We start from the raw sequence: 15,297 nt of genomic DNA on the forward strand, positions 1-15,297 counted from the left end.
AAGCCTGTGCTGCTGGCATCTGCTCTCCCTTCCCCCCTTAAACACATGCTTTTCTCAGCCTGAAGCAGTTCCCTGAGTCACAGACGGGCTCAATGAATATCTGTGGAATGAACAGCTTGATGGGTTTTTAAGTTCTCTCTTTAAGAGAGGAGGTGCTAAAGATTATAGATGCCAGAATAAAACCTCTTTGCCAGTGATATTGATATTACAGGATGCTGGCATCTGTGTGCACACTTCTGCACATCAATGGGTAGGTGCAATGGTGCCAGCACTATCAGGATTGCACGTGAAGTGGCCCTCAGTGTTGTGAAAATCCACAGGTAGACCTAAAAACCCCTGAAATCCCACTCCAGTGCACCTGAGATACAGGATTGGAGGCCATGTTTTCTTTGATGTAGAACTGATCACATTACCAAGAGACAGAATCAACACATCATGACTTCCTCCACTAAATAACTTGTCTGAACTCCAGGTTATTGAGACTCTTGCTTGTTTGGCTGCAAGTACAACCTGTGAAGCCACCAAGGACAAATCTGCAAATTGTTATTGTTTAAGTCGCTAAGCCACGTCCAACTCTTTGCGACCCCATGGACTGTAGCCCACCAGGCTCCTCTGACCATGGGATTTCTCCAAGAATACTGGAGTGGGTTGCTACTTCCTTCTCCAGGGCAACAGTGAAAATACTAATTCTAAGCATCATGGGAAACATGATGCTTGTAGAGCCTGAGGTAGATAGTATCACTGTTTACCACTAAAACATATCCCAGAATATAGATGCTACTGGCAATAGACATGATTTCTTTCCCTCACCGAGTTTATAATCAATTGCTAATTATGAGGATAAAGTTGCAATTAAAAAGAAATGCAGAAGTCACAATATTTTTCTAACCAAAATTAGCTCTGTAAAGACTCTGTGGGCATTTATTTCTAAGAAAGGTGGACCTTAAAAAAAAGGCTCGGCGGTCTCCAAAGTCCTAGTGAGGGCACTTGGATGCTGTGGGAATACGGCCGCTTCTTAACATCCACCACCAGAAAATGAACTGCTTAAAATCCAGACGGTTACAACATGCAAGGTTGACCTTAACGGGTACAAAATTGGTCCAGGAGGATTTGCAATATTGTCCTACTGGCGCCAGCGGGGGCTGCTGTGCGCCCGCAGTGACAGTTAAATGAAAAGGTGAGGCTTATGAATTTCATGCCCAAGCACCTGTAACGTTTCCAGGAAACCCCGCTGATGCAGCCGCTTGCATCTGAAATCTACAGGGTTCACTGCGGGAGAAATGAAGGTCACTGACTGACATTAAAACTGACATGGCTCACATTTCAAAGCCTTAGTGTTGATAAAATACTTCTTCTGTTTTTATACGTAACTGACCCCAAACAGGATGGCTGAGTAATCGCTCTCCTATGAGTAGGACTTTGAAATTTGACTTTCTCCCTTATATCTAATAGTGCCTTAAAACTCTCTATTGATTTTTGATTAACTTACCTTATCTAATTTAGTTTTGGAAAATTCCATTAGATGCAGAAGGGATTTTTAACAGTAGATGTTCCATATAAAAAGAACTTGTTTTCTGTCTGTCGCAATGCATAAAATGGATTTACTTTAATGAATTAAAGCAAATATTTATGCAAACCTAGGGAATGCAAAGACTTATGTAGGACATTGTAGTTCTGGTCACATCTGCACATTGGTCAAGCTTGGACTGATCCTTCACGCAGCCTAGAACTTAAAGCAGACAGACAAGTATATGGCTGTTTTCTTCAACTCTTTAAAGAGTTGGTTTTTAAACTGTCTTTGGATCTCACTTTATTGCCAGTAGCTCCCTTTTCACATGTAAACCTACTTTCCATCTTCACTAGGTAGCTTGCCTTTTAGTGTCCAGTGAGACTTGCATACATGAAGAAGGTAAGGTTTGATGAGAGGAAAACACGTAGCCCGCACAGGTCTTGGTGGGTAGGCTGCTACAACCAGCTCCTTGTGGTAAGAGTACATGCAGTTTTTAAAACGTCTTAACCTCAACTTCTTCATATGTAAGAAAGACAGACGTTCAAATAATTTGAAATTAATTTAAGTAAAGAGTTACAGTTCATTAAGCACCATGTTTGAATTTCAAAGGAGGCAATGAAATTACCTTTATGGAAGGTTATACCCACACAAAAGAGTCTCCTCTCTGAAAGGGTGCAGAGTAGACAGATTAATTCTCCCTCAAGACTGGATCAGACTGAGGTGTGCACACTTTTTTCAGCCAAGAGTGACTCATCCCTAATGTAGAGAGATCTTACTCCCACAGGGTCTGGGCACAGCGTGAGGTAGCCTGTTTTGAGCTCAAGACACATCTTTGAAGTTTTCTCTTTCATCTTAAAAAGTTCTAAGATATTCCATTCTACTGTAGAATGTGCTCCTGCTTATTGTAATATCAATTTGGTATTCTGACTTACCTTTCTCTAGAATGCTATGTAAAGTGAACACTCCAAGATACTCCCACACTTAAAGGAAAGAATTCTTGTTCCTGGCATGTTACATTACCTATGAGTATATATACTATTTGGGTCATATAGGAGAAATATATAGGTCTGCAAGGTCAGAGAAGATCACTGCTGTTTTCTCTCTCTCTCTCACACACACACACACTACACACACATAATGTCAAGGATTTTTCCATTCCAGAGACAAAAACCGCTTACTGAAAAAGACCATGTTAAAGATTGCAGTAAAATTCTATGTGATTTTAGTCTGTAGTCTCTTATACTGCTCTTCAGAGACTGATGACTGTCCCAAATCGTAAGTTCCTGTCTGACCCCAAAAAGTCAAGAAAGAGTGAAACTGATAGAATATAGTCCTTGGTGCCTCAGATGGTAAAGAATCTGCCTGCAATGTGGGAGATCTGGGTTCAGTCCCTGGGTTGGGAAGATCCCGTGGAGGAGGGCATGGCAACCCACTCCAGGACTCTTGCCTGGATAATCCCCATGGACAGACGAGCCTGGTGTGCTGCAGTCCATGGGGTTGCAAGGAGCAACTAATACTTAGCCCACAGCAACATAAAAGGAACGTCTACATTAATTCTAAATCATAAAAGAAATGCCAAGTGTTACCAAAATTAAAATGTAAATTGACAAGAGATTAGACAAGATATGCATTCAAAGGGACCATAACCAAGATACCAATTTCTCATCTCTGTTAAATGAATCAATGAATTCATACCAAAATACTGTCAAATGACAGTCAAATCACTCTCCCCCAGAAACACCAAGAACAAGTATAAAAAGACTTTCAGATAAACTTTTACTGATCTCCAAGCCCAAGTAAATCTTTTAAGTGCGCGATCCAAGGTATTGCTTCAATAGGCTACATGAACCATAGGACAAATTTGAAAGCAAGAAAACTGTAAAAAAAAAATAAAAATTATATCAAACAACAATGGCATCAAAAGCATAAATCTTTATGGGAAGAGTTGAGGAAAATTACAAGGTAGCAGTGCTTCTTAGATTTAATGTCCTACTAGGAACTGGACTTTAGAACATGTTTCTGGAAGGTTAAATTTTGACTGTAAATGTGGTTCTTTTTTGATTTGTCTTCAGCTTTGGAAACTAAGGACTAATGAATAAAGGTGAAAAGAAGTACAGGAACGCAGCAGGGGACCTTAGAAGAAGCAAAGAAAGGGCAACAGGGAGGTGAAATTTTTCTTTTTTCTTTTTGCCAAAAGATTTCATGGTAATAATTTTTTTCTATTTTGTATGTTTTCAAATTTTGTCTTTTTAAAATTTAAGAAGACTCCTTTTATAATGTAAGATTCAAGGTGCAGAAATACTGCATTCCTCTGGGGGCACCGGATATCACAGTAAGCCCCAATGTTAGGGGAAGTGCACTGACTGAAACCGCCTGGCCAGGCACCATAGTCACCATCTGCCTGAGCTGGTTTATGACAGAAGGTCCTGGAAAGGAACAGGGAACAAATAAGCCTCCACCAACCCAAAGAGTTCGGGAAAGGTCAAAAGGAGACACCACATGTCCGACCACCTCCCAGAATCCTGCTCTCTGGCATCCATCTTGGCTGAAAAAGGCGTGCACCACCAGGAAGGACTCTGAGTCAGAATGACTGGCTAAAGACAACCTGGAAACTAATCCCATCACCGTAAAACCCGAGCCTGCAAGCCATGTGGCAGAGCTGATCTCCTGGGTTCCCTTACCCTCCTGCTCTCCATCTGGGCACGCTTTCCCAATAAAATCTCTTGCTTTCTCAGGACATGTGTTTTCTCAGACAATTCATTTCCAAGTGTTAGTCAAGAGCCCGGTTTCGGGCCCTAGAAGGGGTCTCCCTTCCTGCAACACCAAGATACACATACTGGTTTGGGAAGGAATAAATGTCTCACTTTGGCATTGCCAGTTTCATTTTTATTTGGCTGAATATTGTTATTTCTGAGTCCAGTTGAGGCATCCAGAAATGTGTTGAACCATTTTGATGTAATTGCTACAGGGGATACTTAACAATAGAGCTGTTCTACTTTCAAGTGCTATAATTTCTGTTCTTGGCTCAAGTCTTTGCCTTTTGTTCAATTCTCTATTTTTAACTCCTAAACCTAAGACTGATAAAACTGATAACCTTGAGTGGAGGAAGATCAAAACACTATTCTCAATAAGTACAGGTCACTGCAAAGCTGGACAGCAGATGGGAACATGCTAGTTCACATGAAACCTCAGGATGTTTTAATCCGTGAATAGTTCACTCTGTTCTTTAAGACAGAGGAAAATATTCTACATACACTATTTTATAAACTCAAAAGATACATATGAGGTACCTGAATTAAAACTTAAGCCTAACATCTGGAAATGAATAACACATTTACCTTATACGTTTTTCTACATTTCGTAGCCACATATGTGTCATCTGGAAAGCAGTACCACTGAAAACCTCATTTTTTATTTCTGCATTTGGCAGAAGACAGGACCAAAAACAAGCACTTTTTCAAATACTACTATCGATTTATAAGCTGTGAACAAGGATTATTCCTACCTTTTGCAGTTCTTCAGAACCAGTCAGAGCCTTATAGATTAGCTACTTTGATTCCTGGATTTTATAAGGAACCTGAAGGCTTAATAGATTGTTATATTGCTAAGGTCAAAAGTTAGCTTAGTGACATTGGAGCTCCTTGAAAATAAGTTATTATACACTTGCAGAGATTTTTTTTTTTTAATGGGGATTATCATTTTTTTTAATGGGGATTATCATTAAGAAGGTAGAAGAAAGATGTCACTCTCTTTTTATACAAAAGCACATGTTTATAAGCACAAAAATAAATAAAATTATTATTTTGCTACCAATTCTCTACAATCTATTTCAGAGGATAGAGGCAGGATAAATGCTTCCTAATTCATTCGAGAAGGCCACCATTACCTTAATACCAAAACCAGACAAAGACAATTCAAGAAAACTACAGATCAATATCTCTCATGAACACAAAAGCTAAAATCCCTGACAAAATATACCAAATTGAATCCAAAAATGTATAAAAAAGTATCATACACAATGACCAAGTGGGATTTATTCTAGGTTTATAAGGCAGATTCAACACTGAAAAATGAATTAATGTAATCCATTACATCAACAGACTAAAAAAGAGAAATCACATGATGATACCAATAGATGCAGAAAAAAAAAAATCTGACAAAGTCTCAAACATGTTCACGATAAAAACCGTCAGTAAATGAGGATCACAAGAGGACTTCCTCAACTTGAAAATTCCATGAACAAAATTTCTGTCACTGATGTCATATCTAATGGCAAGAAACTTGACCTTTCCCACTAACATGAGGTACGAGATAAGGACGTGCTCTCTTACTATTTCTTTCAATGTCGTACTGCAAGTACTGACCAAATAAGGCAACAAGGCAAGGAAAGGGCATAAGATAAACAAATTGGGAAAGAAGACAAAACTGTCTTTGCTCACAAATGACAAGATAATCTAGGCAGAAAATCCAAGAGAATCAATCACAAAAAAACCCTAGAAATAATAAGCACTTACAGCAAGGTTGCAAGGTCCAAGGTTAACATGCAAAAGTCAATTTCTATCCTACATAGCAACAACGAATATGTGCAATTTGAAGTAAAAACACAATGCCATTTACATTAGCAGCTGGAAACTGAAGTACTCAGGAATAAAATCTAACAAAATATAAAATAAGACTTCCATGAGGAAAGCTACAAAACTCTGATAAATGAAAGCAAAGAGGAACTAAATAAATGGAGGTATCCCATGTTTGTGGATATGAAAATTCAACATTATCAAGATGCGGGTTCTTCCCAAATCGATGCACACGCGCAGTGCAGTCTCAGTCAAAAGCCCGATACTCTTTTATGGACATCAACAAACTGATTTTAAAGTTTAGATGGAGATGAAATGTCCAAAAATAGTCAAAACAGTATTGAAAGGAAAACCAAAGCTGGGCGACTGACATTACCTGACTTCGACTTAATGATGAAGCTACATTAATTAAGTCAGTACCATGCTGGCGAAAGAACAAAGATCAGTGGGACAGAATAAAAGCCCAGAGACAGACCCTGTAAATGCAGTCAACCGGTTTTTGGCAAAAGAGCAAAGGCTACACAATGGCGCAGATCTCAGATCCTTACCTGATGTCCGTACACGTTATGCAGCTGATGTCTCGGCTGTTTGTTGTGATCAGGTTCAAAGCTACTGATGTTTCCTTGTCAGAGGTCGGGTGTGCTCCACATTTAAAGAAAAATTCCTGAAAGAATGAGAAATATGATCACAGACAGGGAATCCGGCCGGCCATGTACCTCCTACACATGTTCACAGTCAAGAATCTCTTCAGGAGAAGAAGAGTATCATCAGATTATAGATGAGTCTGAAATAAGACAACATCCACTCTTTTGAGGGAAATTAATGCCCTTGGGGCAAATTACTCAACAAGCCCCCTTTTTAAGAAGGTTCCAAGTATCTGCTAGTCTCTCTGCCTTTTTCTTTTTCAACCAAGGAGTTGTGGGAGCACTCTGGGCCCCCTGCTCACCTCTCGATGATAAGTGAGTCTGGGAGAAGAACACAGTGTCAATGGAGGAGGAAGCCTACAGTACATCTCGATAATGAGGAAGCGTCTCGACAACGAGGAAGAGGAGACCCTGAGTCATGAAATGATTGGTCCAAAATCAAACAGTCAGAGGTGAAAGCAGGAAGCAACCCAGGTTTCCTAAAGGGGGATCCAGTGCTTTTCTACAGGGTCCGCTCACAGTTGGTCAGTGAGAAGCAAGAATATTGTGCCAGGTAAGAAATATAGGGACTCCAACTATTGATAAGCATGCATGGATTGCAGACAGAGGATGAGATGGTTGGATGGCATCATCGACTCAACAGACGTGAATTTGAGCAAGCTCCGGGAGTGGGTGAAGGACAGGGAAGCCTGGCATGCTGCAGTCCATGGGGTCGCAAAGAGTCAGACACAACTGAGTGACTGAACTGTAGACGTAAGGAGGGGCGGAGCGCACCTCTCCCCAGCCTAACTTACAGTCTGCCCCTCATTCTGCACACTCCAGCATCCCAGAGCTCCCTGAGAGTCTCACCTGCCCACGCCCTGTGTCAGGTAGCTGGGAATGTTCTAAACCCAGGCCTCTTTTCATCTCAGTTCATTTCTCAGCCCTGTCCTGCCACATACTCCTTTATCTTAGCGGCTCATGTAAGTCACATCCTTGGTTTGTTTTTGTTTTTTTTTTTCCTGGTTGTATGCATCCTGATGCTGGGAAAGGCTGAGGGCAGAAGGAGAAGAGCGCATCAGAGGTTGATTGGTATCACTGATGCACTGGACTAGAACTTGGGCAAAGTCTGGGAGATGCTGAAGGAAAGGGATGCCTGGTGTGCTGCAGACCATGGGGTCGCAGACGGTCAAACAAAACTGGGCAACTGAACAACAAAAGTTCACTGGCTCTTAGTCCCCTGCCCAGGCCAGAGGCTGAATCCAGCTATCGACAGTGAGCCTGCAGGGTCTTGACCACTGGAGTGCCAGGGGATTCCCAAGTCACATTCTTCTTCACTTGTCTTATTTTTCCTACTGTTTTTCTATTTGTTTGCATAGCCCCTCTTCCCCCGCACCCCACACACCAAGGTGTTGGGCCAGTAAATACTGTGCTTCTTGTCAAACAGTACGCACACCGTCCATGGTAATAATACCATGAAACTAAATTTTCTGCCACTACAAAAGTTCCATACAAATGTAACAGAGGATAGCCAAAGGACTCTTGCATGTACATTTAATCCTCAATTCCATTTGTGTATCACGACTTGTATATAGAAAGCATTTTGCTTTAAACATTAGACCTGGTGTCAGTAAACTTTATTAAAGCACCACATATTAAAGGTGTTCAGCTTTGCAGGCCATAGGGTCTTTGCTGCTCTGTTCAGCTGCGAATTATTGTCCAAAAGCAGCCACGGACCATATGCAAATGAGTGGATGCATCTGTATCCTAATAAAACTTTATTTGTAAAAATATGCATCAAATTGAATTTTGCCAACAGGCATAGACTGACACTTTCACCTTGAGCTTCCCAAATGGCACTAGTGGTTAAAAATACACACACACACACACACACACACACACACACACACACACACAAATACCATCTGCCAATGCAGGAGATATAAGAAACTCAGGTTCAATCCCTGGGTCAGGAAGATTCCCTGGAGGAGGGCATAGCAACCAACTCCAGTATTCTTGCCTGGAGAGCCCTCTGGACAGAGGAGCCTGGGCTATGGTCCATAGGGTCACAGAGAGTCAGCTATAGCTGAAGGGAGTTACCATGCATGCATAGATTGTCCACATCTGCAGTGGACCCTGAAATATTTACGGGCTGTCTTATATACATTTGTATCCTAACAGTGGATGGCAAAGGACAAGCAATTAGATATATTTTCTTAAAAAAAAAAATCAGTAGATTTATTTAATGAATGTCACCAACGTTTCTTTATACATTTGACATCACTCTTAAACTGTCTTTTCCCTACTTGTAACCAAACTAAGGGCTCCCCTGGAGGCTCAGTGGTAAAAAATCCATCTGCAATGTCGGAGATGCGTGTTCAATTTCTGGGTCAGGAAAATTCCCTGGAGAAGGAAACAGCAACCCACTCTAGTATTCTTGCCTAGAGAATCCCATGGACAGAGGAGCCTGGTGGTCACATGCATTGGGTCACATACAGTGCATGGGGTCTCAAACAGTAGAACATGACTTTGCAGCTAAACAACAGCAAACCAAACTGACCTCCTCCTCCTCTGACCACAGACACAGAGAGCCACACCCGTGGGTCTCTAGGTCCAACACACATCAGAATCATCTGCGAGGCTTGTTAAATGACTTTGCAGGGACGCACCCCAGATGCTCTGACACTGGGCTTAGGGTCTGCATTTCCAGCGAGTTGCCAGGTGATGGTGTCACTACAGCTCTGGGGACCACACTTTTGAGAACTACTGAGTTAGAGCAGCATTAAAGGTAAAGCAAGTAAACTACTTATTATTTCAGAAAATGAGGGATGTAACAAGCTCGCTTAGTGCACCTGAAAATAATGGCACGTCTCACGTAAAATGTGCTAAACTCTTCAAAAATCTGGAGTGTTCCCCGGTACAGAGAAATGTCCCCAAGCCAGGAATTGGGAGCCCAGGATGTTTTTAAGAATAAGTGCCTTATCAATCTTGGGTGGTATAGGTTAGCCAGAACCCCCCACCCCCCCACCTAGGGCAAGTGACAGAGAAGCTGACCCCCTGGCCTGCAGTCCGCAGCCCCAGTGATGCAACTGTGCCAGCAGCGCCCCTGTGATGATGGGATGAGCGCCTGGTGGGAGCCCGTTCAGGCGTGTCTGTGGGGTCCTGCATGGCTTCCCCGAAGCATGGAAATCACACTGATTGCTTTTGCTTTCTCTCTTAACATGGAAGGCCATCCTTTTCACTCCATCTTTTTTTTTTTTTTTAAATGATATGAATCCTTCAAAGGTCAATTCAAGGGTATTATGGAAGAGAGTTAAGCCCAAACTTGACTATCAAAACAAGACATCTGGAGGACATGACTGATCCTTGTGAAATACACAGACTGCTTTTGCAGACCTGAAAAAAAATCCTCACTTATAACGAAAAGCAATACCTCCAGAATAGCTGAGTTGGCTGGCCTATTGAGGCAGTATTTCACATAGAGATAAATAGATAGAATTTATATTTTTTCTTAGATTGCAGAAAGCTACTGGTAGACATTCAGCTAACAAATCACAAACCGCCCTAACACTAGATAAAACTCCAACAGATAAAAGTCAAAATCCTTTTTACTGGAGGCAGGAATTTTATAATCAATAGTTTCAGTTCAGTTCAGTCGTGTCTGACTCTGCGACCCCATGAATGGCAGCACTCCAGGCCTCCCTGTCCATCACCAACTCCCGGAGTTCACTCAAACTCACGTCTATCGAGTCGGTGATGCCATGCAGCCATCTCATCCTATGTCGTCCCCTTCTCCTCCTGCCCCTAATCCCTCCCAGCACCAGAGTCTTTTCCAGTGATTCAACTTTTTGCATGAGGTGGCCAAAGTACTGAAGTTACAGCTTCAGCATCAGGCCTTCAAAAGAACAACCAGGGCTGATCTCCTCTAGAATAGACTGGTTGGATCTCCTTGCAGTCCAAGGGACTCTCAAGAGTCTTCTCCAACACCACAGTTCAAAAGCATCAATTCTTCAGTGCTCAGCTTTCTTCACAGTCCAACTCTCACATTCATACATGACCACAGGAAAAACCATAGCCTTGACTTGACGGACTTTTGTTGGCAGAGTAATGTCTCTGCTTTTGAATATACTATCTAGGTTGGTCATACTTTTCTTCCAAGGAGTAAGTGTCTTTTAATTTCATGGCTGCAGTCACCATCTGCAGTGATTTTGGAGCCCCAAAAAATAAAGTCTGACACTGTTTCCACTGTTTCCCCATCTATTTCCCATGAAGTGATGGGACCAGATGCCATGATCTTCGTTTTCTGAATGTTGAGCTTTAAGCCAACTTTTTCACTCTCCTCTTTCGCTCTTATCAAGAGGCTTTTTAGTTCCTCTTCACTTTCTGCCATAAGGGTGATGTCATCTGCATATCTGAGGTGATTGATATTTCTCCCGGCAATCTTGATTCCACCTTGTGCTTCTTCCAGCCCAGTTAAATAAGCAGGGTGACAATATACAGCCTTGACGTACTCCTTTTCCTATTTGAAACCAATGGTTTAATAAGTAACAAATTTTGGAAAATACCAGAAATTCATATAGCACGACAGAATTAAAATACAGATTAACAACTGTGTATATTAAATATGTATCAGTGAATTTCAGTGCCTTCTCCACCAATTTTTATGGAAGGAGGTTCTTCTCCAGTGCCAGAGTAGCTAAACCGGTGGAGCAGCCAAGATTTCACCCAGCTTGCCAGCTAACAGGCAATCCTGCCACCGTCTCATGGGTGCGGCAAGGAGACACAAGACTCCTGGGTCGGAGCCCCGGCAGAATGAAGTACAGGCGTCATGATTCTGTCAGTTCCTCTGCATCCAAGTTCCCAGGAGATGAAGTGTCCAGGCCAAGCTACATGCTACGCACACTGGGTTTCTGCAACACAGCTGGGGACCCGGAGCCTAGGACATGTAGCTCTTTTAGGAGGATCTGTAAGCCGATCTTTCCTTTGTTCTGAAGGGAGATGCTGTCTTTATCATACTGAAGAGCAAGCAGGTCCACATTTTACTTTAGAGAGAGAGACTAGACTACCATTTTCCAGGTCGTTTGCTCTACAATTTCCTTGAAAAGATAGTCTTAAAAAAAAAGGTAGTTAGTGCTTCCCTCACAAGACATGCAGAAGCTTGAGAGACCCTGGAGAAGTGTCTTCCAATAGTAATAACCCCTTTCCCAGAGACTAATCAGCAGAACGGTCTGGTCATTTCCTATTCTACACAATCAATGGATTCGCATTTTCAATATCCTTCTGATTTTTTCAGGCTGTATTGAACACACACAAGGAAAAGAGCAGAAAAAAACAGAAGCAAGAACTGTGTTGAAAAGTCCTACCTTGGGTATTTCAGCTTGCTCATGTAGGGCTGTCATCTCACAGGATGACTACATGATTCTTTTGGAGTAATTCTGCTTTTCTGGGATTTTTCTTTTCTCTTGATTTTTCAGATTAAAATATCAAAGATGCCAATGTCAGAAAAGCATCCTAGCCAGAGTCCACGCACTGTGGTCAGGACACTGACGCCACTGTGAGATCTGGTCACCATCTGATCCCTGTGGGGACCCAGAAAACAGCTCAGTCTGGGCCAGGTGGATAGTAGTTACGACCCACAGCCTGGCTGCTTGAGGTGGCTGTACTCCAGTTTCAGTGGGTGTGGGTTTGCCAAGCCAAGTTACTTCTGCGTTGCCCGGGGTACAGTCCCCTGTGGGTGCATCAGAGAAACATTCTTGTTCATTGGGCCAGGGCAGCGGCAGGGGGCATCTGTCAATTCTAGTGAAGGAAATATACGATCCTTAACTGTGGGTAGGACTTCCCAGGTGGCGCAGTGGTAAAGAATCGGCCCACCAATGCAGGAGATGAAAGAGACGAGGGTTAGATCCCTGGGTCCGGAAGGCGTCCTGGAGGAGGAAATTGCAACCCACTCCAATATTCTTGCCTGGGAAATCTCATGGACAGAGGAGACAGGTGGGCTACAGTCCATGGGGTTGTAGAGTTGGACATGACTTAGCAAATGAGCATACAGACAACTGTGGATAAATAAAGAATCTTAAAGGGACCTATCCATCTTTCACAAATGCCAGCTCACAGATAAACCAGCTACAAAAAAACAAGGAAGAAAGCTAAACATAGCAAGTTCTGTTAAATTAAATGGATTCTTCCACCTAACCAGGAGCTGTAGCTCCTATTGGCTGGCTCACTTGGATCCATATACTCAATTCTCGGAAGCCCTAATTAGCGAAGGAACTAAAATCTGACAGTAGCTGGCCAGGTTGTTTTTTTTTTTTTTTCCTCCCCAAAGATAGTGTAAACTATATTTAAAGAATGACAAAAATAATCCCAGAAAAAGAACTTTTAAAAATGTGCTTGGATTTATAATGTGACCCTGTTAAATGCTGTAAGTATTAATAAGGGGCTTTTCACCTCAATAATACAAAATAGAAAATTCAAAATCCAACAGTTATATTCTTTAAGTTCTTAGAAACATACCTTTCTGCCCTTAATGTGGATGAGGCTCTGATCCCTTCCTTCCATTCTCACTGAGTTCTCACCTTTTATCAGTATCCACCCATCCTTTCCTTGGTCAGATCCTAGAGGTGAAGCCCTCTGACTGAATGAGACCCACAAGAAGCAATGATACACCAAGGGAAAGACCTTATGAACAGTTCAATTCAACTGTTAGAAGCCACCTCTTCCTTCTCATTCCAGTTTGCCACCTGACTCAAGACATTGCCAGTGTCTCTAACAGACAAGCAGGAAAATGAAAAATAAATGAAACAAATAAATAAACCAGCCAAATCTGAATTAGGTTAAAACCAAGAACTCAATTTATAAAAACGCACAGAATCCGAAGTTTCAACTCCAAACCCAAATTATCTTCCCAATTTCTAGAAGAATGGCTTATAACTAACCACTGGGAAGCACTGTTTGCCTCAGTTTCACAAACCCAACCAGCAGTGAGACCTGACTTCTTCCCTCATGAACCTTCAAATAACTTTTATCGAACTTCCTAAAGCTAACAATTTTAATAGATATTGCTTAACAATTACAAAGAGTTAAATCCCTTGTTAGTCTCCAACTCCTTCTTAGTTAGTATGTCCAAAGGCAACAGACCTTTCTCTTGATAAAAGGGACACACGATTTCCACGAGAAGGCTGCAGCAGCTCTACGCTGTGCACTGAACGAGTAACTAAACGAGTGACCTGCCATGCGCTCAGGTCAGGGTCAAGTTAGGGGAGCAGGACCCACCCCAGGTATTTCAACAGAGCGAATTTAAAGCTGAGGTCTAGTTGCAAACACGGAGGAAACTCCCCAAAGAGCTAAACTGGGGTAGAAAGCTCCTTGACATTAGCAGCGTTAGGGCAGTGCTCCAATCTGCTGGGGTGGGGAGGATGGGGCAGCGGGGGCCGGGCGGGGAGATACAGTGGCTGGGCTGCCTGGTGGGGGCGAGGAGGGTGACTGAGACGCGGCCCCTGCGAGCGGTGCCTCCCGGAGACGAAGGGAGAAGCCTCCCAGCTCTGCCCTCTCTCCACCCGCCTGTCTCCCCCCAGGCTGTGCTTGGGGGAAGTCTGCCGGAAGCAGGGGTCTGGGAGCTGGGGTTCGCCTGGCCAGCCCACGTGCCAGCAGAGGCGGGAACGCAGGTGGACCTCAACACCACCGATGGCCGCGGGTGCACCGTCAGGAGGCAAAGTCAGTCGGCCAAGAAGTCCTCAACACTGCCTTCGCGATAGTGCGGACGCATATAATCAGCCTCCAGAAAAGAAAGAATGATGCGTTCAGATGCGGCTCTGGAAAGTGTACTAAATAAAGGTGCATAAATAATTACTCTGCCTGTTCACTGCGTTCAAGCTCAGATAAACCTGTCAAAAGATGACCTCCCAAATTTTTGACAACGAGGAATTGAGGACACGGGCATTTTCATTTAGAAAACTAGTAGTAAGCATCTGCATCAAAGAGGTCCTCACAGTTACCAAGTTTCGACAGACAAGGCGTCACTTAGAATTAACCTAAATGTCTCTCACAGGCCTAGAAGTTCCGTCCATAGCCAACAACAAACAAACGTTATCCATGATCTCTCTTTCTCAGCCTGCTGGCTCCAACAGCTCCTCCTGGCGTGATTTTCAGTTTCTTTTGTAAGAAGCAACTGCTAGTTTTAAGTCTCATTATCCATTTAAAAACCTCACGACTGATATTAATACTATAGCTTTAATTTTCTCTAAGCTAAGACATGACAGACACAGCCTAATGACCACACGCTGGCCCACACGAGAAAGGCAGAGGCGTCAGCCCAGGACCTGGGCGCCTGTGCCTTTAATGGTGAGTCTCGGTTTTCATGTTGACCCTTCAGACTCGCTGTGTATTATGTAAACCCAGGAAATAATTATATAGGCTTGGATATAAAAAACTCTGCCACTCAGAGTGGATAAGACCTGTAGATTTTACTAATTTAACAGTGCCAGTGGTAAAGTTAGGTGACACTTAATTAAACCAATAAAATCTTGAAAGTTAATGAGGGATCGTGTTCAATGATAAGTTTGTTTTCTCTTAATTTAAGGTGTTAACAAAA

At 42.6% G+C, this 15,297-nt stretch overlaps 1 protein-coding gene across 1 annotated transcript in view; it reads right to left on the reverse strand.

Annotated features, from left to right (window-relative positions):
- Positions 1–15,297, reverse strand: part of PRKN (parkin RBR E3 ubiquitin protein ligase) — a 1,204,761-nt gene that overhangs the window by 570,782 nt on the left and 618,682 nt on the right. The window contains exon 8 of the mRNA XM_068985007.1: positions 6,633–6,748. Within this exon, the coding sequence (XP_068841108.1) occupies positions 6,633–6,748 (116 nt within the window). The remainder of the gene's footprint in view (positions 1–6,632; positions 6,749–15,297) is intronic.

The sequence above is a fragment of the Capricornis sumatraensis genome, chromosome 13, assembly GCF_032405125.1.
Source record: "Capricornis sumatraensis isolate serow.1 chromosome 13, serow.2, whole genome shotgun sequence".
Lineage (NCBI taxonomy): Eukaryota > Metazoa > Chordata > Mammalia > Artiodactyla > Bovidae > Capricornis > Capricornis sumatraensis.